This window comes from Fusarium solani, assembly GCF_023522795.1.
Source record: "Fusarium solani strain SB1 chromosome Unknown bctg00000002, whole genome shotgun sequence".
Taxonomy (NCBI): domain Eukaryota; kingdom Fungi; phylum Ascomycota; class Sordariomycetes; order Hypocreales; family Nectriaceae; genus Fusarium; species Fusarium solani.
In genome coordinates, this window is record NW_027072155.1 from 1,567,081 (window position 1) to 1,592,418 (window position 25,338).

Genomic DNA, 25,338 nt, shown 5'->3' on the forward strand with positions numbered 1-25,338 from the left:
CAGATCAAGGCAACCCAGTCAGAGAGATACAGTTTTACACATATTGGGCCTGATGGCTTGCAAGGTGACAGTACGCCAGCGGAAAGCAGGGCAGCAGATCGTTTTTCGCACTCGTCACTCATCACGTCATATTTAGAAGAACAGACTCTTATTGATGATGAAACATTCTGAATACACACGTTGAATCTCAAAACTCATCTTATCCAAGTCACAGGAACAAACTCGGAGTCTGGAAACTCTCCCTGAACATGCCCATTGGATGTGGAAACGAACACGCGTACTCCTCCTTGAACTCATAAACAGGCCCGTCAAAATCACTCATGCCCTCGTCATCATTCTCATCATACTCCAGAACATCACCCATACAGATACTCCTGTACAGAGGCATTGGCACTCCCTCAGGTTGCAGGATCTCGCAAATGTCTCGATACCTAGTGACAGTTGTTAGTAAAAGGGGCACACCACGGGGCTTGAACAGTACTTACTCCCACTTTGAGCTAGACCCCCCCAGTATGTCGTACACTAGGGATGGGATCTCGAGGCAGTCGGACTGCAGGGGCGTTGTTGGTCGGTATGTGAACGGGATACGACTCTTGACAAAGGTTATGCACGCTGGAGTACATCGAATGAATAGCTGGAAACAATTAGGAGCTGTTCTAACACTCAGAGATATGGTCATGAATCAGGAAGCGGAGAAGACTTACTGTGAATGGGGATCTCGTGGGCGCGAGCCCCAACGACCCTCGCGTACTCGGTGAGAATCATGATGCCCTTGACGGCACCTTCTCGGAGCCTGTCGAGCATGGGCTCCGTGAGCTCGTACTCCCAGATGCCACACTGCCTGACACACTCTCTGATGCCAGCGAAGACAATCTCGCGGGGGCAGCCGTCGACCAGGGCGACATGGCATGCGGCGATGAAAATGAGAGAAAAGAGTGATGCCAGGGGAGGGTTCTCGCATGCTCGAGCGAGGTGCCATTTGCACTCTGCAAAGAGCCTCCCCCAGTCAATGAAATCCTTCCTGAAGCCAGGGTAGAGAAAGGGAAGTCGGAGACGGTGGCACAGAGAGCGCACCTCCCCGTTGGTGTTGAGGTAGCGAGACCAGGTGGCGTCATCCTGAGGAACTTCAGCGAGGAAGTTGATAGCATGAGGATGCCAGTCAAGATGTGGTTCCCCAAGCTCGTCTTCGCTCTCGTAGTCTTCACTGTCACTACCCGAGTCGCCCTCGTACGGACAGACCTCCGGGTCAGGGCCGTAGGTGGGACGGTTGGCACCGGGGGCAGACTGAGAGACTACGTCGCGGCCGACGGAAGGGTACTCAAAGAGGAAGCGAGCTTGGGACATTGTTGAAGTGTTTCTCAGGGGTGTGTGTGTGTGTGTGTGTGTGAGACTTGTAAAGAAGACAGATGAAGAGGGACAAGTAGGCTGTGGAAGAGATCTGGGGAAGGACAAAGAGTTTGAAGAAAAACGAGAGGATAGAGTCAAGGAGGCTCCATTTAACAACGTAGCACAATGAGGACTCGTCTAGTCTTTGGAAAGGAGTTACTACAGATCGAGAACCAATCTCGCCGTGACATCTGAGACTCCTGATGCACCCATCCATCAACTCAGAGTCATAGCGAACATACGAACAAAGCCCTACATAATCTTCTTGTCTCGAACCGTTTTCCCACACGGCAGCTAGCATTAGTGTCGCTGCCTGAAGCCCAAACCCGTAGTCGTTGGCGCCGCCACGTCGACCGATACTCTCGGGAACACGGGGGCTATGAAAAGAAGCAAATCTAAACCTCGTCATCAAGTGAACTGTACTGTGTGATGTCTAGGGCTTGGTATCTTTGCCGATCGTATTCGACAGCCGTTGAAAGCGAACGCCACCAGATTTTGCAACCCTTGTATTTTGCTTTTTCTTCCCGCAGCCAAAGGGGGGGAGCAAACAAAAATCTCGAGCCGTGTCTGTCTGACCCCTCACAAAAGCCATAACCTCCCAGATTCTTCAAGGTGCAGGACGCTACGGGTAGATGCAGACACGGCAGAGTCCTCGACGGGCCGCTGCACACAAGTCTCGAGGGGAGGGAGGGAGTGTGGACGCAGACCGGATACTATGTGATTGTGACTCTTGCTGCTTGAAGCTATACAACGATGGCTTGAAAAGTTGTGCTACAAGTGCACGACTGTAGTTGCTCCATGTCAGCCATCTCTGACCCGGGTACACAGCCCTAGCCCTCCTGCAAGACGACGCAACCTAGATCGAAATCTCCGGAATCAAGCTCCGGTGAACTCCTACATATGCCGGCAACCCGGTTGGGGGACAAACACGCACTCGGCACCTGAGACATGAACCAGCCTGGTCTACAAGATACAAAAGTGTAGTACACAGTACAAATGCGTAATCTTCCAGAGCCTGCATGGTGAATCTGCATCTCCCCGATCGTGAGATCCAACTACAGATTAGCTCACCCCTCCATCTTTTTTTTTTTTAAAGATGTAACTGTAGATTTGCTCACCCCCTCCATCTTGAAGAGAAAAAGAGACGCTCCATGTGGTGGTTTGCAAACGGGTGTTTGCAGCAACAGCCAGCCCCAGGTTGCATATGTCTCAGTCCGGGCCTCAAAAAAACGTGGGAGCCCGTCCCCCCGCATGCCTTTTTTCGTTTGACCGGTGAGACGAAAAAGAACGAGGTCTCGAGGTAGGCAACATGCATGTATGTAGAGTGACAGATTCGGTAGCCCGAACGAGGGCATCTACAGCCCTGCAAGGGATGCAGAGCAAACAAGATGAGATGGGTGTGTTCACGGACTGACTGCTTCCTGGGTAGGGTAGCAATGTCGCATTTGTTGAGAACGATCGATCGAGTCCAAAAAAGAGTAATGATAGGTTTTCTGCAGTATCGTCCCATCACGCCTTGATCCTTGCCCGACCCTATCCCCCCTCCCCGTTCCATGTTGAATAATTCCAACGACGATACCCTCCTTGAACGCCACCGCTTGCTTTGCTGTCCGCTTCATGGCGGAGAGAGAATGCTGCAATCAGGCTGCTGCTGCAATCATGCTGCCGGCTGCAAGCATACATGAGCCGGGGCCTCATTTACAGAAAGAAGCAAACACTTACCTCTGCAGATAGTAAGAGAAAAAAGAGAGAACAGTGCATATTCTTGGCTTGTAGTTCATCCAGGTGATCAAGCCTTGTTGCCACTCTGCCTGCTGCCGTGACCAGACTTGCCCTTGTCGTCTGCAGTCTTGTCACCAGCTCCCTTCTTGGTCATGCTCAGGCGGTTCATTGCCTTTGTAACGCGGGACACGACATCCTTGGCCTTGGTGGTGACCTTGCCCTTGGCCTCGGAGACGTCAGTGGCATTGGTTTCGTTGGCGCCGGCATCTGTGATGTTGGCCTCGTTGATGCCAGTGGTGTCGGCAACACTGGTCTCTGTGTCTCTGGTGACATCCTCTTCGTAGTCCCCGGCATTGCCGTTGTTCTTGGCTCGTGCCATGGCCTCCTCCCGAGCCTTCTTTCGCTCTTTGAGGTCCCACCGGTTGTACTTGGCCTGGTTCCCAGCTCGAGTAAGCAGCTCAATGGTGGACTGGTTGGTCAGGGTCTCCGTCATGCGACGGATATCCTCCTTTGTCTCCTCACTCATGGGTTCTGGCGCCATTGTGTTGGTTCATGTGGATCCTTAAGAGCGCTGTTGATGATGCTATTCGGGAATCTGTTGATGAACTCAAGCTTCTCAAGGGCTGAGGCGGGAAGAGTTGACAAGTACTGTTTCTGTTCTTCTGCTGGGGGCATCTGGAACAGTGTAATGGCTCCTGGTGAGATCCAAACGATTCATTGAGATACCATTCAGGACAATAGATGAAAGTCCGGTGTTTGCAGCGCAGCATGTAGTCCATTGTTACGAGAGAGCATTCTCTCGGACAGCTTCTTTCCAGAAGCGTTCTCAATAACAGCTGCTCGTTTGCTTTGATTCGTCAACTACAGAGCTTGAGTGACTAGACCAAAATAGCAATTGCTTCGATGAACTAATCTCGTTTGGCTCCTCGCGCCCACAGTCTTCAACATGGATCGTGATAATGACCCCAAGTCCAAATCCAGTTCACTTGACCGAGTCGCATGCCATATTAGCCTTGATGCTCGAGTCAGCTGCGAGGGATTCTGGCAATCACAGGGCATCACATAGCTAGACGAGACGATTGAATGCGCCTCAGATACGCTGGCTCGGACGCTGGCTCAGGCTGAACAGTGGCAGAGCACAGCAAAGGCTATTCTGGGTATCTGTGGCGAGCGTTTGAGTCAGTTCAAACATTAGATGAATATCACACGCAGGGTAGTTGCTGGATTGGGATGAAACCTCAATGTCATCAACCTTGGTCTCGGGACTCGACTTCAACCTCATGACCCCTCGTCATGTTTTCACCAAGACTCTTCGAGAGGGCAAGTATAGGGTGTTGAGCAAGGTCAGACAGTAAACCACAACCTCATCCAGCTCAAGCAATTAGTGCACATGCTCGTGTCAAAATGGTTCAATAAACTATCTACATGTCTGTGGCCAATCTCCAGCTATCCAAACATCAAACTCCCCAGCCGCCAAATCCGGCCAGGCTCTCTATATGCTTGCGTCTCGTCATGTCGCATCTCAGTGTAGGTAGGTACCTGGGTAACGAAAGAAAACAAAATCCACCTCGCCTGACCTGGCAGGGAGACGGGAACATGCCGTGTATTTACAAAATGCTTACTTTTTCAAATCCCGTCGTTGATGCTTGCTTGCTGAATGAAATGCCAACCCCTCGCCTAGTCGTAATAAAAAACTCCAAAATGCGGTGCGAATGAATGAGCAATGAGGCCGTGTCTAAAATGAAATGCAAGGGCCGTCGCTCAACGAGTCACGATTTGCTCATGGCTCGATTTTGGCCTTGACCTCGCCGTCTTGGCTCTTCTTAGGTTCCTCCTTCTCTTGAATCGTGTTGTCCTTACTGGTGTTGTCTGAGGAATCGGAGGAGCCTGGTGCCGTTGTTTGGTCGGCCCAGCTCACAGTTCTCTTCCTCCTTTTTGGTGTGTCGGTCGTCTCCTCAATCTTGTCCTCGGCAATCACCTCCTTATCCTCGGATCCCATCAAGTTGACGCTCATGCGAGGGAACTCGGCTGACTCCCGAGTTGGCGTCATCGGTGGTCGAGAAACGGAATACCTCGCTGCCTGCATACGCAGAGAGCTACTCCTCATGCGACTGATCCGTGCCGTATCTCCTCGGTTCATCTCAGCATCCCACTCCGCAAAGTCCTTGGAGCTCCATGAAGCACGGTGGGTGCGTCCAGAGCGAGGCAGGCTGTTAACAGAGTGTCGAGAGCTGGCGCTGTTTGCCCGACTGCGCCGGTTGAGCGGGTGCATTGGATGATCTGGAACATCCCCTCCTGTCCCTTCGAGCATCGGGAATGAGTTATCCTCGACAACCTTTCGCTCGCGTCGAACACTGTTGACTCTGAAAGTAGGCTTGGGAGGCTCCGGAATTTGCTCGACTTCCTTCGACTTGGGCAAGTCCCCGGCTCGGACTTCCATGTGCTCAAAGTATCGGACTCGGATCGGGTCGAGATCCTTGGGAAACTCTTCGCGGTTGCGAGACAGAGACATCCACGTCGAAATCATTCCCAGGGCAATCAAGACCAAAATCGCAACGGCCAGGAAGGCTTGGACCACAATAATGATCATGCCGAAGACTGTCGCAACGATGCGACTGAGGTTGAACGAAGGCAGAAAGGCAATCGAGAAGCCAGTGGTGACAATTTTGGATATCGACAACAGCCAGATCGCCGCCGTGGCATTGCGAGATCCTTCAAAAGGCTTCATCTTGATAATGGCAACCAGGGCGAGCACCTCAAAGATGAAGAGTCCGTAGACCTGAGCCAACGGATTTCCTCGACCCCCACCGATAAAGCACGCTCGAATGAACTGATAGGCAAGATAGACAGCAAAGAACCACCATCGCGTGCGTCGGTACCTCGCCGAGAGCCATCCAAAGCGCTTGATGTAGCCCGCGTCTTGGTGTGCATTCGCTCGGTTGGGGTCGTTGTCGGTGAACTTGATGCGTCGGACTGCCATGCTGCCAAAAAGTCGGGGCTTCTGGGCCTGTTCCTCCTCGCCAATCGAACTCTCCAGTGTTGCCGCAATGAAAGGCACCTTCTTGAACAGTTTTCCTTCCTCAAAGCGGATCGAGTCGGAAACAACTGAATACTTGCCCTCGCGCAGTCTGACGGCGCAAGCATAGGCCGCGAGTGCAGCAAGTCCAAGGAACATGGCGAAGATAACGGCGGCAATAGCCTTCGGGCCTGCAGGCGCACCCAAAGTGAATTGGTACGTGGTCAGTGTCATCATGGTGAAGAAGGCAATGAAGAGTGTCCGCAGCAGACCTGCCACCATGTATCCAAGCCAGTGTGAGCGGAAAAAGTCGAACCCATCAGTCTTGATCAACTTTATCTTGCGAGACAAGTCGAGGAGCAGCTTGGCTGTCACAACGAATAGGGCAACAGCTGCTAGTACAACACAAAGCCAGATCAGGCCGATGATGAACGCGTCGTACAGGGGGATGTTGACACGAGAGAGCGTGCCTGCGAAACCACCGTAATCACCTGGGAGGGGCATTCCGGGGTTTCGTGGCTTTCCTGCCCAAGTGTAATCATACGGATCACTTGCGTTGAACTCATTGCGCTTAGCAAGAGACTGAAGGACATCATCAACATGCAGAGGTGAACGGCGTATAAGTGATCGACCGTAAATCTGCTGTTTCAGTCCACCTCCGTTATTGATGGGAACCGATCCCGCAGAGCCAACCTGGCTGGCGTTCCCGGTGACACCGGCAAAGGGGCTGATGGCATCAACCATGCTGTCGCTCGCAAACATGCCAGCAGTCCACGCAAAGTTGCTCCACCAGGCAGGCAGAACGGTAGGCCAGTCAACCGACAGTGCTCCTGAAAAGAAGATGGACTGGAATGTTTCAAAGATGACCAAAATCGAGAAAGAGTGAGCGTAGTGCATCCTCATGTGCGGAATCTGGAGACCGTAGATGGCCGTCGCGAAGGAAGCCAAGGCGGCGGCGAAGACAAAGACGCCCACAATACTTCCCACATACTCCGGCTGAGAGAAGCTTTGCCCATTACTCATGGTGGCCTGGAAACACCCTATCTCGGTCTGTGTCGAGTTGGCAAAAATCCGCAGACGAGCAAAGCCCTCCAAATCGGGAATGTTCAAGGCGATAGACGGAATGCCAGCAATGTCGTCGGGCGAGATCTCGGTAGAGATGTATGCTTGAATGCCTTCGCCAGCCTCGAGTGGGCAGAGGGTCGTAACGTTGGACTTGCATGGATCGTAAGTTTTGTTGAATCTCTCCTCGCCGTATACTTGGATAGAAAGGTGCACTATAGCCCGGTTAGCTGGGTTGGCTTAGACGAGTTCCCCATACATACTCATGACATTTTCACGGCGAATATTGGAACTTCCGTATAAGTGAAAGGACACCGTGAGGTTGTCGGCATAATATGCAGCATCGAAGGCGGTAACATTGAACAAACTTCCACCACTCAAACAGTCGCCAAAGTCGCCCGTGTAAAGAGCCGGAGTTCGACTAACATCGAGATCGTCGCGATAGACACCATCGGCATCTGTCCCATTGATAAGGACCGGGTCCTGGGCGCAAACTGTTGGGACGAGACTGGTGGCAGAGAGCAGGGCCACCAAAGTCCTTACGGGCCGCCGAGTCGCGAACATTTCGAAGAACGGCAACGGGTCGTTAAGGGGCCGGATGAAGCGGGATGGTGGGCGATCCCGCCCGGGGTAGATTTCGTGACACCAAAGTGGTTATTTCGAAAGACTCTTATATCGAGCGGCTGTAGAAGAGAGAAAATCGGGTAACGGGTTCTCGAGGTGCGGGCGACCCGAACATGAACGTTGGCGGGCAAAGTTTCAGAGCTGCCGTGTCTCGGGGAGAAGATCGCAAGGATCTCGAATTCGCGAACGGGGGTCTGGAGGAGGACGAGGACGTCGCGAAGGAGCGCAAGCGGCGGGGATCGGTTTTTCAGGTATCAACCGGTCGATCGGAGAGGGAAAAAAGGAGGAGAGAAACAAGTCGTGTGTGAGTTTGGACTCTTGGTATTCTTGGTGCCAATGCAAAATCTCGTGTCGTTTGACGTAGGTGTAACCCCAGGAGACAAAGACCAAGAAGTGGCGCAGCGGCCGAGAAAGCCACCAGCGATCGCAGCTTGTGATTTAAGGTTGATAGGCTGGCATCTGCAGGGGAGTTTCAGGAAACGGACAGCAAAATGATGCGCAGTTTACGGCGCGTAAAAGAGAGACTGCGCGAGCAGTAGTATCCGTGGGTAGAAAAGAGGGAGCAAGAGGAGGCTGGTGTTGCTAGAGGGAAAAGTCTCTAGAACCCAAGTCTTGATTAGACCCTTCTGAGGCAATCAAGAGGTGGTCGGCGCGCTTTCGCAAAGAAAGCAAGTGCCCCGTGGTGCCATTGCACCTTCCATTTGCGAAACTGCACCTACGAAGCACCCCTTTCGGGACTTTTTAGGACCTGCCCCCGAGTGGCCCACACACCATTTCCTTCCAACATCGAGAGACAACCCTGTCTTCAGCTATTCAAGGCCTACGAATGCCCTCATTAGACCTTCCATTCCGCTGTGCTTGGCTGACGCTTACTTCTGGTTCAACATGAATTTCTCAACTTGGCGCAATCTGGTCGCGTCGACCGTTCTCACAGCAGCGCCCACCATGTACGCATAACATGATTCAAACCTCCAGACTGACTGTTGGAGGTTTCCAGCCAGTCCATCAAAAACTTGGTTCCCCCACCGCTTTTCCCGTCAAGTCTGGTCTTGGAATCGGGCTACAAAGAGTAACGATTGGCCGACGACGCATCATGCTTTAATCGAGGGGCGGGGGCCTCTCAGTGACTTGATCTCCACGTGTCGTACTTACAACCACCGTCTCAGCTGGTGCCGGCCTCTGGGATGGAGATGGATGCGATTTGACATGTCTTGATTGGAGATGGCGCATGAGAAGCGCTGAAATGATTTCAGAATGGTGAAAGGATCGTGCTACCCGCTCTTTTTCGGCGGGCACTTGATCTTGGCACATTGTTGGCCAAATTATCACCAGCCATCTTCCGGAGATCCCGCAGTGGTGTTATACGCGGGAGTGGGAAGATACGAGAAAGTGGCTGGGCTTTGGGAGAACGGAGAACGGCCATATTGTCGCCGACTTTCCCAATCTCGCCTGGCCACAACCCAGGTCAAAGAAATGGATCACTATTATATTAGCCGGCAGAAACCTCCACGGCGATCACAGCGGGGGCTTCGAGTTAATCACATCCATTTCTATTAGAGATACTTGAGTCAACGCTTCGCTTTGCCCAAGCAAGAAGTACTCAAAGCATAAGGATAATAGATATGCTCATCTGATAGCGAGTTTGAGATATTTTGCCTTTTGGTGTTTCATTGTATCCTGGCCGTGTGGCTAGGCAGCTTGTGTTAGTCCACCGCTCAGGCCTTCATCTTGGTCAAGATGAGGCAGCGCCAGTGTTAAGAGAGCAGGCGGCTGGGTCGAATCGACTCGTCATTAAACGTTGGGGACACTGGCTTGAGACTATTCTGAAACGGCCTTGGGCGGATGTACGGCGCTTTGGGGGAGTCCGTTTCGATCGTGTACGAACAAAGCATCAGTGAGCGATGATATTAGCATATGGTGTTTCTGTCAAGATTAACCATCCCCGTCGAATGCGATAGCTCTTCGGACCGTCGGCAGACACTCCCATCTCAAAGATCTCCTCGTCGACCTTATTTTCGTTCATGGTCGGCTGTGGATTCCCTGATGGGACCGGATCGCGGGACCGGGCCTTGGCAATCGATGGCGACTAAATTCCACAAAATGATGTGTTGCAGGTGGCTGGCCAGTCCGCTCGCGCCCAGCCCCTCCATCCCGCGCGGGCTTTCCGCCCATCATGAAAAGGTGCTGACCAAATGCCACAACCACAAGCGTCGAGCGACGTGACGGTTAAACAATGGTTCACTATTACCTTGTCGCAGCTGTTCAATAGTTCAAGATTGACTGGCTTGTGAGAGGCGAGTGCTTCAGTCACACGACCTTTTCTCAGTCGAGACCACAACGAGGACCACTTGGAGATGCAATGTCCATTGCCATCATCAACTCGCTGGTGACGCCATCGAAGAATCTGCACTCGTTGTCCACTTGATCACTCCGGCTGGCAATTTTTATGCGTACATGTCGCCTTTCATGATGCGTTTTGTACTGCCGCATCGTGTTATCCAACAGCCGTGCTCCACCACGCACCTTGTCTCCCCCACGGGCCGTTGCAGGACAGTTAGCCCCCGAGGCACGAACAAGTCTGGATCAATGAAGTGTGGGTTGCAACAACAGTTTTACTTGGTCATGGAAACGTGGAGGTTTTATGAGTTTGCTACAGCAGTCGACGAAGCTGTGATCAAAGATACGCGCGGCTACAGGCCATCAACACTCCGGAATTAAATGACATTGCGTGTCGATTCAAGGGTCCAAAGGATCCTTCAAACAACCCGAAGTTCCGTGAACCCAGATCGCCAGGGGACAGGCCAGGGGCACCCTCCTGGTGAAGGGTCAATTGAGCAATGGATGTCTAATCGCGAACTACAACAGGCGTCTCGAACGGACAATTCTGCATGGACAACACAGCTTTTGTGCCATGGTCAAAATGCTCACCAAAGCGTTTTCATCGGTCACGGCGTTAACAAGTGCAGAATGTCCGGGGTAACCAAGGCGAGCGTCGCATCAATGTCAGACACAGTATTACTAACATGATCCATCATGACTGAGGGGAAATGTATTTTTTTTTCTGCTTCCACCACTTTCCGGGCGATCGCCCGACCCGACAACCGCATCTGCTCGGGGGAACTGGCGCCCTAGTCGGCGGAACCACCCAGCAACGGCGTCTAGACGCAAGGCTACGGGGGGACTGACCGGACCGGAAGACCATCTGCGAAGCAACATGAGTTAATGAATAACAAGAATAAAAGTCGTGATCGGGCCAAGACACAGGCGCCTCGGAGAAGCAGCAGTCGTGAAGGTCTAGATTATTGCGTGCCCACGAGCGACTCGACTCGACTCGTCCCTCTGAGCCAGCCGGAGGTGGGTGTGGATGCTCGGACGTGGGTGCATGTGGATGGATGGTCGTGCCACATGGAACATGTCCGTGGAATGTCTCGTTCGCTTCTTGCGCAGTGGGATGCGATGCGGGGCTAAAAGAAAAAGGGCCCTGCTGGGAGTCTCCGTCTTGTCGCCACGGCACGGCACCAGGAACCCGGCCGCATGAGGCATGATTCTCAGGGGAGGACGAGGCTTACATCCCACATCACGGCGTTGTTGTTGCAGGGACCATGTCTTAGTAGACGTCCCGAGCCCAGAGCCGCGCAAGCCCATTCACTCCCAGACAGCTACCAGGACCAAAGCTTCAACCATCGCAACTGTGCCTCCTGGGAAACACCCATCATGATCTCCAACAACAAAGGTCGCTTCCAACGCCGCCCGAGAGCGATGCTCCGAGACCTAGCGCCGCCTTGTCCGGTCTCGCGGGCTTCTGATTGGCCTCTAGGGTCGTCGGCGGCAGGTATAAGCCTCAAGTCCCGAGCACGTCATCGAGAGCTAAAACCACAACCCCATTGTTTTTTTCTCTTCCTGACGGTGAGGATGGGCGTCTGGGAGAAGGACATCACACGCAGGCCGCCGATTTCGTCCGTTCGTCAATGGCCACGCAATTTTTTCACTCGATTTTCCCTTCCCACTCGCCGTACACCCCTCCATGTCGAGGGCCCCAGCAAGTCATGTTAGAGCCTGGCAGGGACGGGGGAAACTAGTAGACATGACAGGGTGGACGCAGCAAGATGGACTGTACCTTTTCCTGTATCCGGACGTGATTTAAAATCAACCGCTCCCTTCCACCCCTCGGCTGACGGCTCTCGTTCTTGTCCATCCTCTCTCCCGTCCTCCGTTGTCATCCATTCCCCGAGTATCACTCGTGCAATCGTCTTTCCCCCCACGATTGCGTGCTCTGCCCCCGGTTCTCTTGTCTGTTTTTAAAAGTTTCGAGACCCCTTCTTCTTGAACCTTGATCCTCGACTCGGTTCCTGAAGCTTCAACTCCTTCTCTTCTTCTCCAGAAACACCTTGATCACACATCACATCACAATGGCCAACGCTCCTCACGGTGGTGTCCTCAAGGACCTCTTCGCCCGCGATCTGCCTCGCCAGGCCGAGCTCCAGGCCGAGTCCGAGAAGCTTCCCGCCCTCGTCCTCACTGAGCGTCACCTTTGCGATCTTGAGCTGATCCTCAACGGTGGCTTCTCTCCCATTGAAGGTAAGAGCTGCTGACACCAATGCTGATGCTGATGCTTGGCTTGGCTTGTTCCCCCGCCGCGATGATGATGGCGCGCACGGGCAATGACCCCGCCCCCGCATCTCCGACCCCTGACCTTTGCGACGAGATCTTTTATGAGGACATCAATTGACGAGCAATTCAACAGGTTTCCTCACCGAGAAGGACTACAACAGGTATGTTTGATCGCTGGATCCAGCACAAGCTCTCAACAGGGGCTAATTGAGCTTCTAGTGTTGTCGAGACCAACCGCCTCGCTGATGGCGCCCTCTTCTCCATGCCCATCAACCTCGATGTTGACCAGGCCACCATTGACCGTTTGAGCATCAAGCCTGGCGCTCGCATCACCCTCCGCGATCTCCGTGACGACCGAAACCTTGCCATCCTCACTGTTGAGGATGTCTACCGGCCCGACAAGTAGGTGGTCTCAATGGCGCATACTGTCCATGATACTTACAAGGCATTGTACAGGGTCAACGAGGCCAAGAAGGTCTTTGGCAGCGACGATGACACTCACCCCGGTATCAAGTACCTCTTCTCCACCGCCAAGGAGTTCTACGTTGGTGGTAAGCTCGAGGCCATCAACCGTCTTGAGCACTACGACTTCCTCGACCTCCGCTGTAAGTGCCGATTCCTCGCTTTGGCTTGGCGCACAAGGCTAACGACGACGCAGTCACCCCCTCTGAGCTTCGCTCTCACTTCAACAAGCTCGGCTGGCAAAAGGTCGTCGCTTTCCAGACCCGAAACCCCATGCACCGTGCTCACCGTGAGTTGACGGTCCGCGCCGCCCGCTCCCAGCAGGCCAACGTCCTCATCCAGCCCGTCGTCGGTCTCACCAAGCCCGGTGACATTGACCACTTCACTCGTGTCCGTGTCTACAAGGCTCTCCTGCCCCGATACCCCAACGGCATGGCCGCTCTGGCTCTTCTTCCCCTGGCCATGCGCATGGGTGGTCCCCGTGAGGCCCTCTGGCACGCCATCATCCGCAAGAACCACGGTGCTACTCACTTCATCGTTGGCCGTGACCACGCTGGCCCCGGCAAGAACAAGCAGGGCAAGGATCACTACGGTCCTTATGATGCTCAGTACCTCGTCCAGGAGCACCAGGAGGAGCTTGGCATCAAGATGGTCGAGTTCCAGGAGATGATCTACCTCCCCGACACCGACGAGTACCTCCCCGCCAACGAGATCCCCGAGGGCACCCGCACCACCAACATCTCCGGTACTGAGCTGCGACACCGTCTCCGAACCGGCAAGGAGATCCCCGCCTGGTTCTCCTACCCCGAGGTCGTCAAGGTCCTCCGCGAGCAGAACCCCCTGCCCGCCCAGAAGGGTTTCACCGTCTTCATGACTGGTTACCAGAACAGCGGCAAGGACACCATCGCCCGTGCCCTGCAGGTCACCCTCAACCAGGGTGGTGGCCGCTCCGTGTCCATGCTCCTCGGCGAGAACGTCCGACACGAGCTCTCCCCTGAGCTTGGCTTCAGCCGCAAGGATCGTGACCTCAACATCTCCCGCATTGCCTTTGTCGCCTCCGAGCTCACCAAGGCCGGTGCCGCCGTCATCGCCGCCCCCATCGCTCCCTTCGAGGAGGCCCGCCAGGCTGCCCGTGACCTCATCGAGAAGTCCGGCCCCTTCTTCCTCGTGCACGTCGCCACCCCTCTCGAGCACTGCGAGAAGACCGACCGCCGTGGTGTCTACGCTGCCGCTCGCAAGGGCGAGATTAAGAACTTCACCGGTGTGGACGACCCCTATGAGGCCCCTGCCAAGGCCGACCTCGTTGTCGACCTTGAGAAGCAGACGGTCCGTTCCATCGTGCACGAGATTGTCCTGCTCCTCGAGAGCCGTGGTCTCCTCGACCGCCTGTAAAGGATGACTGGATGGATTGACCACTGGGGATGAGTCGAAAGGGAGATACCCAGAAGCTGCTTGCCTCGATCGATTTGAGAGGAGGTCGGCTAAGCCACAGCGTCGCGGTATGCATGATGCTACGAGACGCTCATGAGATTTTCAAGAGCGCAAGTGAAATACGGAATCGGCGTTATTTTTTATTAAGAGAAGGAAACATTATATGACGGACGGGGAAAAGAAGGGCGAGTGTTATGCTTTGTTGAATCACTTAGACAGCCAAGAGAAGCTCGCAATAGATTATGACGGATACGGGAATGAAAGATAAAGTTGCGATGCAATAGCTTGTCCTATCAGCGTATTATTTGTTGAGGCAACCGTTAACGGTGCCATTTTGAGTTGAGAGTTTCCTGCAAATGTCTAGACAAGTCTGATCCTCCTTTCCAGTGTCATTGGCGACCCTAAAGCTTAGATTCCCTAGCTTCCTTAGGTTCCTTGGAGTCTTTCTCGTCCTTCTTCGTCCTCTTCTCAAACTCATCCGGTGGGCAGCAGTACAGGATAATACCAGGTTGTCCCGTCCTGTGGATGACATGCAGATGGCGTCTCCTCCGCCGCCCCCAGTTCCAGGACGCGTAGTCCGAACACTCACCATTATGCTTGTCAAAGCAACGCACCACAAGCTCTTGCGAAGACTCTGGAGAAAACAGATCGGCCTTTTTCACATATCTAATATTTGCATCAAGACAAGACAAGGCGGAAACCTGTCCGAAGCTTTCGCCATGCAATTCGTCGCCAGCCAAACATCGATCCCGGTGCCCAAGGTATACTACGCTTTCATCCATAAGGGAACATCATACATCGTTATGCGCCACATCAAAGGACAAATGGCGGGATATGACTGGGCATACCGTCCAGAGGAATCAAGAAGGCGAATACTGGAGCAGCTACGGAACATGGTCACGGAGCTTCGCTCTGTTCCCCCTCCAGCTTTTGCACCAAATTGCCCCCTTTACTGGCCCAGGCGGTACAGTACCGCCCCAGGCAGGCTCAGGACACTAGGGGATTCGCCGCACGTAGATGTTGCCGGCTGGTGATGGCACTGCGCTGCTGCGTCACGTTGGGAGTGAAGAAACTCGATGCACGGCCGATTGTGAGGGGGAAGTATTCCAGCCGCCGGGTGAAGCAGAAGTAGCAGACTCGACGGCAGTCGATGAGGTAGAGATGGTCACCAAAGCGCTCACACGTGGAGCATCGGGTCGTGCTGAGGGTTGTGTACAGTACATAGCAGCTAAATGCATCTGCCTGGATGCTTAGAATGGCGCGGATGATGTTAGGACAATGCTTGATGATGGCGGCGTACTGGGGGACCGAGTCAACGACGGAAGGTCAGTGTATAGCAGGACCTGAATGAGAAGTTCTGCTGGAAGCTGGTCGAGTTGGCCAGCAGAATAACGCCGGGGGGTGGACGCGTTGGTGTGTCGCCCATTGTCAAGCGGACACCGCGTCACCAGCGGCGCATCGTCTAAAGTGTTATCGCAGATGGGTTGCTTCGTATAGATCGTGAAATCGGGCAGATCAGGGTCTGTTTTCTCCATCGCGGGCGCACTTTGAGCCCAAGTCTCTTGACGATGAGAGCAAGAGTGGATATATTCATATCAACTGACGGTTCCCTGGTTGTGATCTTGCTGGGTTACCTAAATTAGCACCGGTCAGTACCTGGCCCCAGCACGGCTATTTCTGGGTGAATCTGGTTTGCCCACTGGCACCTTCCGTCAGACAGCCTTGCCGCCGTACTCCTTGCTCAGGAACGCACAAACCAATGGGCCAATTTTACCACGAGGGGACACCTGCCTCCACTGTTTTAAACCCGTGGATAAAGATGGAGAAAGAGAAATACTTAGGAGCTTCATCTCAGGGCTTGATAGGCTGTTGTTTGCGGCCAATACGTTCCCCGCCCGGCCGAGGCGTCCTCGGTGTCGTCGGCATGTGAGGAATACGTGGATCTTAGGCCAACCATGATATTGTGAAAGGCTGTGATGCCGTTTGAAAGTGGTCTCGTGTTGTTGAAGAGCAAGATGGATATTCAAAGTGGTGACAGGCAGTTTTTGGGAAAGAAAGCTGCGCCGTAACCCTCCAGTACATCATCTACCGGCATTCCGGTCGTGGCCGTTGCGGGACATGGGCAAGGTCGTGGAACGAGGACGGCGTTCGTGGCATGGCGGTGTCCAACATGCGCCTCGTTGGATGCATTCTCCTCTCTAACAGCCGTCTGTAGGGTGTATTTCACTCGCAACATTGGGCGGCAACGGCCTCTCTGAGTTGCATCCACGACACCCATGCTACTCCCGCAGCGGCACCATCCTGGGAGCTGTAGCCATGATTGGGTTCAGCGGCGAGTCGTCTATGCATGCGATTGATTTTGCGTGGCATTTTCCTGTCCTTTGGAAGGGAGGACCACCATGACGCGTACCTACTGGCTGAGCATGTGGACTGTTGGCATCCTCAGTCACTGTTTTTAGCGTGAGAGTTATCCTGCATCAATCATCAATCAGTCAGTCTTGAGAGGGAGGAACTAATATGACCTTAAAGAGCTACAATGGTCACATATTGTGTGCTCGCGGTCAAGGCTATTAATAGGTAGGGAGATGACGGAAGCGAATATCGGCGAGATGAGAGAGACAGATGGATTGCTTGGGGGCCAAACACAGGATGAAAGCCCGGAAATCATCTCGCATGCTTGACAGCGCGTAGTGGAAAAGGAAGGGCGATGAAAGGCGAGCAAAGAGTCAGAATAAAATTTCTATGTGATATGGTCTATAACTGATTCGAAAGGAACTCGACAAGCGCGCAGTGCGCAGAAGACGCAAGGTGCCTCCAGCTGTCAGACTAACCCTGCCTTGGTGCCTGAAGTCTCCATGACCTGAGACACAGTGATTCAGGGCAGGCAGGTACCAACCAAAGCCGAGACTGCCCAACAGCTCTTCCGGCAGTGATTCACTGTCTCTGCACTGCCAACCCGACCTGATCTCCGATCCCCTCACCCTCACCTCATTCCTCTTCGCAGCTACGGAACCTGCCTAATTTTTTTTTATTACTCGATCAGGCTTCCTAACGGCCTGAAACCTTAACCGCTTCTTGACTTCCATTTTTCCCTTTTCTGACACGCACGCACTCCGCCAACATACGCGCTTCCTCCCCTCTTGACCGCTTTCTTGATCCAGAACTTCACCTCCCTTTGCTACGACTCGAACGACAGCGATCAACTCTCGGTTAATACTCGACGACTCACCCGATAATCTCCCCATCCCCTCCATGGTCCACCATGTCCACCATGTCCTCCAAGGACCGTGACGTCGAGGTCACCGAAGCCGACCGGTCACCGCGCGAAAAGCCCAGACGCTCCAAGTCGGAGCGAAAAGATCGCAAAGAGCGCAAGGAGCGCGACCGAGACCGTGACCGAGAACGAGACAAGGACTACGACCGCGAGCGACGCCGCCACCGCACTTCGCGCTCTTCCAGGAGCAAGCTCAGCGAAGTAGGCAGCGACACCATCTCCCACACCTCCAGCCGCCGACACCGACATCGCAGGGACAGGGACCACGATGATCACCATCACCACCACCGCGATCGTGCCGCCTCGACGAGTGACTTGGCCAGCTCAGACATGGCTAGAACCTCGACAGCTGCCACTTCTATCCTCTCGGAGCGCATATCGAGGCCTTACCCCAGTTTCAGCAAGGCACACAGCAAGGAGGCAATCATTAGTCGCGATTCTCTAGCCATTCCTCGTTACCCAAGCCCAAGCCCCAGTCCCAGCCCCAGTCCTTCTCCTGAACCAGCCGAACCTGGTGCCAGTGGCGACGCTGCGGCTGCTGAGGCGCCTGAATCTCCAAAGTCGCCAGTATCAGCCGGCAAGGCAGATTCGCCTCCCAGCCCACCCCGGACAGGTCTTGATGGTGACAAGAAACCCGAAGAAGGCACGGTGAAGGAAGAGATTCCGGAGGAGGAACCGGCCAAGGAGGAATCTTTAGCAGAAGAAGCCCCGGAAGAGACTCCGGGGCAGAGACGCCCAAGGTCGAAATGCCAAGGGTCGATACACCAACAGAAGATATTCCTGCCGAAGAGGATGGTCTACATCGCTCGAAATCGAGATCCTCAACCCTTTCCCGGTCAGCCTCACGCAACGAGGAACGCTCCCGAGTTAGTCGCCGATCTGCATCCTCGAGCCAAGCTACTTATGTCAAATCTTCTGCTATCCGCTCCCGAGACAAGCTCCGACCTGAATCGAGGACTTCCAGCTCATCTCGCCCCTCAGCCAAGCGGACATCGTCAACCCGAAGCGTCAAGAGACCCGAGGTGGAAGGAGCCGAGTCCTCGCCCTCGAGTGCTCAAGACTCATCTCCCAAAACGCCCACTCAGACGCCCTTCCCTAGCGTCTATCCCGAAACTAAATCTGGCACACCCTCCGTCATTGACGTCCAAGATATTGGTTCAAGCTTGCACTCGAAAACGGCGACTCCGGCATCTGCTTTCGCGGCACCTCCTCCACCACCTCCTCCGCCTGGCCTCGACATCCAGGATGTCCCACGTGTCGATTACCTCCTCCAAAATGGTGGCCTTGCTTATCCAGCCCCCAAGAATTTCTTGTCTGTGCTACCTCGACAAAACGGAACCCGACCATCCAACCCTCCTCTTGCCGGCGCTGATACCCTATTCGCTCCGTTCTTTAACCTTTTGGAGCAGTACAACACCGTCCTCAACAAGCAGGGATCAATTGCTGTTGCCACGGGGCGTCGATCCGTTGCCCGCAGACTCCTGGACCGCCTGGAGAATGTCTTTTCCCGGGATCTGCCCCCTCATGGCTGCACATGTATCATGTGTGACAACTCACACGAGATTCACCAGGGCCTGAACTGGGGTGATGTCCTGGAGTGGGTGAGTGGGCGCATCGAGCTCCCGCAGTGGCCTCCGTTCGACCTTGCCGAGATTGGAACCAAAGCTGCCGAGATCTCTGCCGATGTCCCCCCTCGACCTGCATCTCCTGTGAAGCTCGACCCCGATATCGCCGAGGAATTCAGAGAGCACTACCTCCGCCAGTCGAAGAAGGTCCGATCTGCCGTGGATCGATGGCTATCCAACACAGGAGAGACACCGGTGCCACCACCTCAGGAAGTGGACGATGAGACGCTCTCTTTCGCCATTCTCACAAACCTTGATCCCGAGGATCGCCCATACTTCAATGCTCTCATGACAGGATCGAAGGAGCTGCGGTCACCTGTCCGCGCACCTACTCCTGGTCATCGACCTCGCACTGATTTCCTCGTCAAGACTGGTCTTGCGTTGCAACGCCTGTACCGACTGCCTCAGGTCCCTCGTGATGCTGAGTCGGCCACATATCTCATCAAGAACTCACACACTCACGATCTACTTGTCGCCCTCTCAAACATTAACAACTCGGAATGGGAAATTCTCATCTCGGGACGGTTCGATGGCTTCCTCTGGTCTGGTGCTGACGACGACACGCTGCACACACCAAACCCCGAGTCACGAGGTCCTACTCCCGCTGGCGGATACTATCACACACGCACCATGAGTCCTGGCCCCCGAGCTTCATCTGTGTATAGCTCCAGAAACACAACTCCCTTCTCTGTCTACTCACGAGGTACCACACCAGCCTCGTTTGTAAGCCTCTCATCTTCAGGGGCGCCATCTGGCCGACAGCCAGTCTCCAACGATGAGGAGATGGAGATGGCAGTCATCGCAGAGATTGAGCGAGATATATACAAGGGAATGGAGCAGCTAGAGGATGCCTTTGAGAAGCTGCACCTCCGAGCAGAGCTGGTTCGAACAGCACTGCGTCAGCGAGGTGCGGGATTGATGCAGAACCTCCAGAACCGCCGACGCATCGACATTCTATCAGGACCCAGCTCCGGCAACTCGCAAACATCGGGCTATGAACGTCCACCATGGGCTGGAAGCGACCGTGACCCAGGTAGCGATGACGACTGGGCATTTGACGAGGCCGATATCATGCCCGACGACTCGGCCAGCAACATCAGCAGCTCGCGACACCGGCGACCTAAGAGGCGCACGGAGCGACGCACACCTGCCCCGATCGACGAGGAGGATGAGGGTTGAAGGCCAGAGGACGATATCAAGGATCTCACGACCGCATATTATATGACTGACGACCAAAAAAATGTTTGAAGGAGCGCATCTTTTCCCATCATAGAAATGTCAGAATCAACGACCAACCCAACCTCTTTTTTTTCACACAACCGAACCCCCTTTGTTTGATTCCAATAACGGCCTGACAGCACGTACCAAGATGTCTGAGAAGAGAGCAAGAACACAACTGTCGGAATATCACGCTTGTATGCTTGACGCTTGGATGTAGCCTCTTTTTTTCTTGATTCTTTATTTAGGAATCTTAGTTGGCTTTGCTCTTTAGTATTTTACTTTTTCGTTTTCTGTGTTTTTTTAACATGCTTTCTCGTCCCTTTTTTTGCTTTCGGGGAGGGAATGGGAACAAGGTCTGATGTTAGAGATATGTGATGAGCCCCGAGAATGTAAGAGGTTGTCGAGAGATAAGGGTCCTTTTCTACCGTGTCTTGGGTGGTTGTCTGAATGTCTGTCTGTTCTAGATGTACGGGTCAAGGGAGGAGGGTTCCAGAGTACAGGGGATATTTGTTCCGCTGGGAAGGGGTGGATGATACCTTATGGATAGGGGAAAATGTTAATGAAATGTATGGACTTGATTGTCTATCATGGTTTGCCGTTCAACATCTCGCCTGTGCTGTCTTTGCTCTTGGACCCAACATCTTGAGCAGCCTTGACGTGAGAGATTGATCACTCGTATTCATACATTGCCGAGAAGCTTCTTCATCGCCACATATACAAGCTACATCAAGTAACCAACATGGACACTCCAGCCCCAATTCTAGTCCTGCTCCATTATCCCTACTTTTGTCCCTTTATCATTCCATCCAGTTCATCAGACAGACACACTCTCTCCCTGTTCCCAAAAACTCCGCCATTCCCACCAAGCCTTCTTCCTCTGAGTCTTCCCTTGCATCACTAGTTGTCCTCTTCTTTACTTTTTGTCTCATTCCTAGCCTTTATCTTACCGAGGGAGATTTTGCCCTCGCACCGAAAAAAAAAGAGAGAGCTGAGACAATCTCAGCCAGGTGTATTATACAAAAGATCGAACCAGGCGGAGAGAATGCCACCAGAAAGGAGGCTCCTCTCGTGCCGAGCTCGGTCGGTGCTCGCGAAAACGACTCAAAACTGCAGAGCGGCCGTTAAACGTGGATAGTAAGTATTACAATGAATAGGCGTCATGTAGTCAGTCACTTTGTCTCAGATGACGACAGGTGTGAAACCCTTGTATATTGGAGAAAAGAGAATTGCCGTTTGGGCAGGAACCGCCTTTAGCCGTAGAGAGACTCGAAGAGGTAAAGAACACCAAAGATGAGGAAGGCACCGGCACCGCCGACAGTGACTTGGAAATGTTAGCTCCCATGATATCAAGCGTAGAGTAGACGTCATAAACTTACCAACTTTGAGGCTGACTCGGCCGGCGATGGCCCGACCGCCAATGACAGCAACACCAGTGCAGATGGCATGGCCACAGCTAGCACCAAGAGTAACCCACCAGTAATCCTGTCCAGCAGCCATGGCGATGGTAGCAATCTGGCTTCGGTCACCCCACTCGCCCAGGAAGGTCATGATAAAGGTCTGAACCCAAGCCGGGCTAAGCAGCAGAGAGCAGAGGTTGGTTACTCCTTGGAAGAGACCAGACGAACCACCACGAGATTCCCGAACAGGGGACTGAGAAGGCGATCGAGGAGGCGACATCAAGCGGTTACTGGGTCGAGACCTTCGGCCGTTGCCATTGAGACCCATCTCCAGAGTATAAGCCGACACGGAATCACCTCGCTTGCGGCCCATCTCCTTTTCCTTTTCGGCAAGCTCCTGCTCAACTTCATGCATCTCAGCAGAGACACCCTCGTTAGGGTCCATCTGGAGACCCTCCCGCATCAGCTTGGCTCCAAAGACAAAGAAGAGAATGGCAGCGAGGAATCCAGTCAGGCGCTTGGGGATCAGGGCAGGAACAGCATGGCCAAGAACAGCTGAGAGCACCGTCATGACAAGCAGGGCACCAAAGGCGGCAGTGAAGACCACCATCCGATCGTGCTTCATAGCCATCAGAGCAGCAACTAGGAAAGTCTTGTCTCCAACCTCGGAGACCAAAATCATGGTAAAGGATAGAACGAAGGAGTGGAAGGGCTGGCTGAGGTGGTCGTCATCTTGTTGGCCGTGAGTTGATCCTCTGCTCGGCTCGGTAGGTTCCTTCTTGGCGGAATCATGGAAAGGTGCGTTCTGTCCAACAGGTCGCTCGGGGAGATCATCTGGCTTCTAGAATAATGTCAGCAATCCTGGTCTCAGTTTCTTGGCAGGCGAATCGATACTCACATCCAGTCCAGTAAAATCCATATCATCGTTGCCCTTGGTGCCCTTAACAAGGGGCTTGACTGCTTCTCCTTCCTTCTCTTTCTCGTACTCTGACCCGACCTCCTTCTCGGTATCCTTGCCGGGTTCCTTCACTACACCTCCGGACGCGCGGATCTTTTCTTCCTCGCTGTGTGGCAGAGGAGGCGCCTCCTTAGGAGCCTCAGGCTTCTTGAAACTTGCTCCGTTGAGGTCCTCCTCAAGCTTCTTTGCCTTGTATTTTTCGGTCACGCCCCCTTCAGTCCCGGTGGTACCCTCTTGAGCATGGACTCGATTCGTGTCGAACATGACGCCGTCGTTGGTCTCGGGGATCTTCTTACCATCCACGATGGTTGGGTCAACGGGTCGGCCCTTGAGCTGAGGGAGGGTATCCGGGTCGCCCTCGGCAGATCCAGCGGCGGCCGCGATTGTCCGCTTGTGGTCGTCCGTCGTCTCGATGAAAGGCCCATGGTGAGGCTTTCCATCCTTGCCATCGACGGGGGCGTCCTTGGTCGGGACATCGTGTCGGTTAAGACCAGCCTGGGGTATCTCATTTGTTGCCTCTGGGACCGCGGCCGGAGCTGGTAGGTCGGCAATGTCATGGGATGACAGCGCGTAGGCAATGGATGGGAGGAGGAGGAAGAGCAAGGGCGAGTGCTTGGTGCGGATCTTCATGGTGGGCGACGAGTCGATGATGTCGAGAGCAAGACGAGATGATCAGGATAGCCAGTCGCAAAGACTTGCTGTCAGCGGTCACGGCCGCGGGTCGAGAGGACAGACGAAACTCTAGTCGAGAGGAGAATCGACAGACAGGTTCAAAGCCGCAAACCTTGTAGGAGTCGAGGTCGCGTGCAACGTAGGATGCGGTCCACGGCGATGACGGAGCGGAGAGGACGGGGGATCAATTGGACTCGAGTCCGTCTGACGCGCAAGTGGCAACGTGACAATAGGAGAAATAAAAGAAAGGTGTCCCAAAGAGAAAATTAATGAGGGCGCAATGCGTGGGCACCGACTACAAGAGAGACAAGAAGGGAGTTGAAGAACGAAACTGGAATGGAATTGGTTGGGGTTGGATATTGGATGGCTTGGATTGGATTTAGGGGCAAGGAAGGTCCGGCCGGTCACAGGAGGTCAGGTCAGATCAACCTTGAGGTTTCATGTGGAGATGCCAACTTCCCTCTTTCCCCAGGCCCAAGGTCCCGTCCCAAAGCCAAAGTGCAGGAGCGACAGGGCAAATTCAAGCTTGCAGGGGTCTGGCAAGTCCCGTCAGAGGAAAGAACAGTGGACGACGTGGCCCCAGCCGCGCCACGCTAAACCCAAATCCGACTAAGGCAACAGTTTAATCACCTATTTTTACACGAGCTTCAGGGGCCGTCGTGGCCACTTTTTCATGATCGTAAACAGGGGCTCTGTTCACCAAGGGAGCAGTTGTCTGTCAATGCCTTGGAGGGGGATTGCCTGCATACGAAAGCAATTTCCTAATATTACGATCATGAACAATCTGCCGCGCTTGTTCAGAAGAACGTTTACCACTGCTTCACCTCCCTCATCTGCATCGCCCTCTTTGCAGCAGTCATGGCACCAATTCATTCCATCCACGCAAACTTGGAGTCGTGTTAAAACCTCTGGGCCGCCCCGCCAAGCATCGGAACTCGGCAGAAATCTGGATCCAAGGTTCAGGATCGTCACTTGGAACGTCGACGCTGGTGCTCACTTCTCTGACTCTCGGTTGGAAGCCATAGTCTCTCACATCCTAGGCCTGAAGCCCGTGGCCGACATCATCTTTTTCCAGGAGCTTTCCAAGTCGGCGCTGCTACATCTCTTGAAAGATGCTCGCGTTCGAGAGTCATGGTTCTCAACTGAAGCGGATACGACCAACTGGGGAGGTCACATATTTGCGACCATGATGCTTGTTTCAAAGGCCAGGTTTGGACCCTCCAACAAATCCATGCCTGTCTCGGCCCTAGGACCAGTGTGGAGGGTCAAGTTTCCCAGTCGCTTAGGCAGAGATGCCCTGTCCAGCGATATCTTTGTTTCCTCCTCAACAGATAACTCCTCCCAGATATCGCGACTTAGACTGATCAACGTTCATCTCGACTCACTCGCCCTTGAACCTTCAAGGCGCCCTAAGCAACTGTCAATCACTGCAGAAATGTTGAGAGAGACTGGAAAGGGTCTGATCGCTGGTGATTTCAATCCTGTCCTTCCTGAGGATAATACACTTGTCGCAGATAATGGTCTTGTGGATGCTTGGGTCAAGCTGCACGACTCTGAGCCGGGGTTCACTTGGGGTGTCGATGGAAAATAGGCCTTCCCGCCAGGTCGGCTCGACAAAATTGCTATGTTGGGCTTGCAACCGCACGAAATCGAGGTCATGCATCCCGGTGTAATTGAGAAGGAGGAGTTTGGGGTTGGACAAGTCCCTTGGAGCGACCACTCTGGATTGAGATGTACCTTTGAGGTCTGAAGGTAACAAGGGAGGTATTGATAATAACTTCAACATGGGACCCTGGGCTGTCACAGCATGCACTGTACCGTAACTTGGCCCCCGATCTCAGTCAGCTTGTTCGATAAGCAAACTCGGATGTATCTGC

At 53.7% G+C, this 25,338-nt stretch overlaps 7 protein-coding genes across 7 annotated transcripts; 3 read left to right on the forward strand and 4 right to left on the reverse strand.

The window, feature by feature from the left end:
• Positions 1-208: 208 nt before the first annotated feature.
• Positions 209-1,344, reverse strand: MRS44_004454 (uncharacterized protein; the record flags this gene model as incomplete). Its single annotated transcript, XM_046283233.1, has 3 exons — positions 209-431; positions 486-651; positions 705-1,344. 3 exons carry the CDS (start codon positions 1,342-1,344, stop codon positions 209-211), a joined length of 1,029 nt encoding a protein of 342 aa, XP_046136418.1.
• A 1,831-nt stretch (positions 1,345-3,175) lies between these two features.
• MRS44_004455 (uncharacterized protein) lies at positions 3,176-3,649 on the reverse strand (the record flags this gene model as incomplete). Its single annotated transcript, XM_046280937.1, has 1 exon — positions 3,176-3,649. One exon carries the CDS (start codon positions 3,647-3,649, stop codon positions 3,176-3,178), a length of 474 nt encoding a protein of 157 aa, XP_046136417.1.
• A 1,239-nt stretch (positions 3,650-4,888) lies between these two features.
• Positions 4,889-7,750, reverse strand: MRS44_004456 (uncharacterized protein; the record flags this gene model as incomplete). The annotated part of the gene is made up of 2 exons (XM_046268900.2): positions 4,889-7,401; positions 7,450-7,750. The coding sequence occupies 2 exons, from the start codon at positions 7,748-7,750 to the stop codon at positions 4,889-4,891; spliced, it is 2,814 nt and encodes a 937-aa protein (XP_046136416.1).
• Positions 7,751-12,219: 4,469 nt separating this feature from the next.
• On the forward strand, positions 12,220-15,348 carry MRS44_004457 (uncharacterized protein; the record flags this gene model as incomplete). Its single annotated transcript, XM_065622211.1, has 6 exons — positions 12,220-12,388; positions 12,555-12,582; positions 12,641-12,823; positions 12,878-13,026; positions 13,080-14,271; positions 14,736-15,348. The coding sequence occupies 6 exons, from the start codon at positions 12,220-12,222 to the stop codon at positions 15,346-15,348; spliced, it is 2,334 nt and encodes a 777-aa protein (XP_065478283.1).
• A 2,228-nt stretch (positions 15,349-17,576) lies between these two features.
• MRS44_004458 (uncharacterized protein) lies at positions 17,577-20,392 on the forward strand (the record flags this gene model as incomplete). Its single annotated transcript, XM_065622212.1, has 2 exons — positions 17,577-18,423; positions 18,486-20,392. 2 exons carry the CDS (start codon positions 17,577-17,579, stop codon positions 20,390-20,392), a joined length of 2,754 nt encoding a protein of 917 aa, XP_065478284.1.
• Positions 20,393-21,684: 1,292 nt separating this feature from the next.
• MRS44_004459 (uncharacterized protein) lies at positions 21,685-23,419 on the reverse strand (the record flags this gene model as incomplete). The annotated part of the gene is made up of 3 exons (XM_046280936.1): positions 21,685-21,755; positions 21,811-22,672; positions 22,730-23,419. 3 exons carry the CDS (start codon positions 23,417-23,419, stop codon positions 21,685-21,687), a joined length of 1,623 nt encoding a protein of 540 aa, XP_046136410.1.
• Positions 23,420-24,236: 817 nt separating this feature from the next.
• Positions 24,237-25,052, forward strand: MRS44_004460 (uncharacterized protein; the record flags this gene model as incomplete). The annotated part of the gene is made up of 1 exon (XM_046280935.1): positions 24,237-25,052. The coding sequence occupies one exon, from the start codon at positions 24,237-24,239 to the stop codon at positions 25,050-25,052; it is 816 nt and encodes a 271-aa protein (XP_046136409.1).
• Positions 25,053-25,338: the final 286 nt, after the last annotated feature.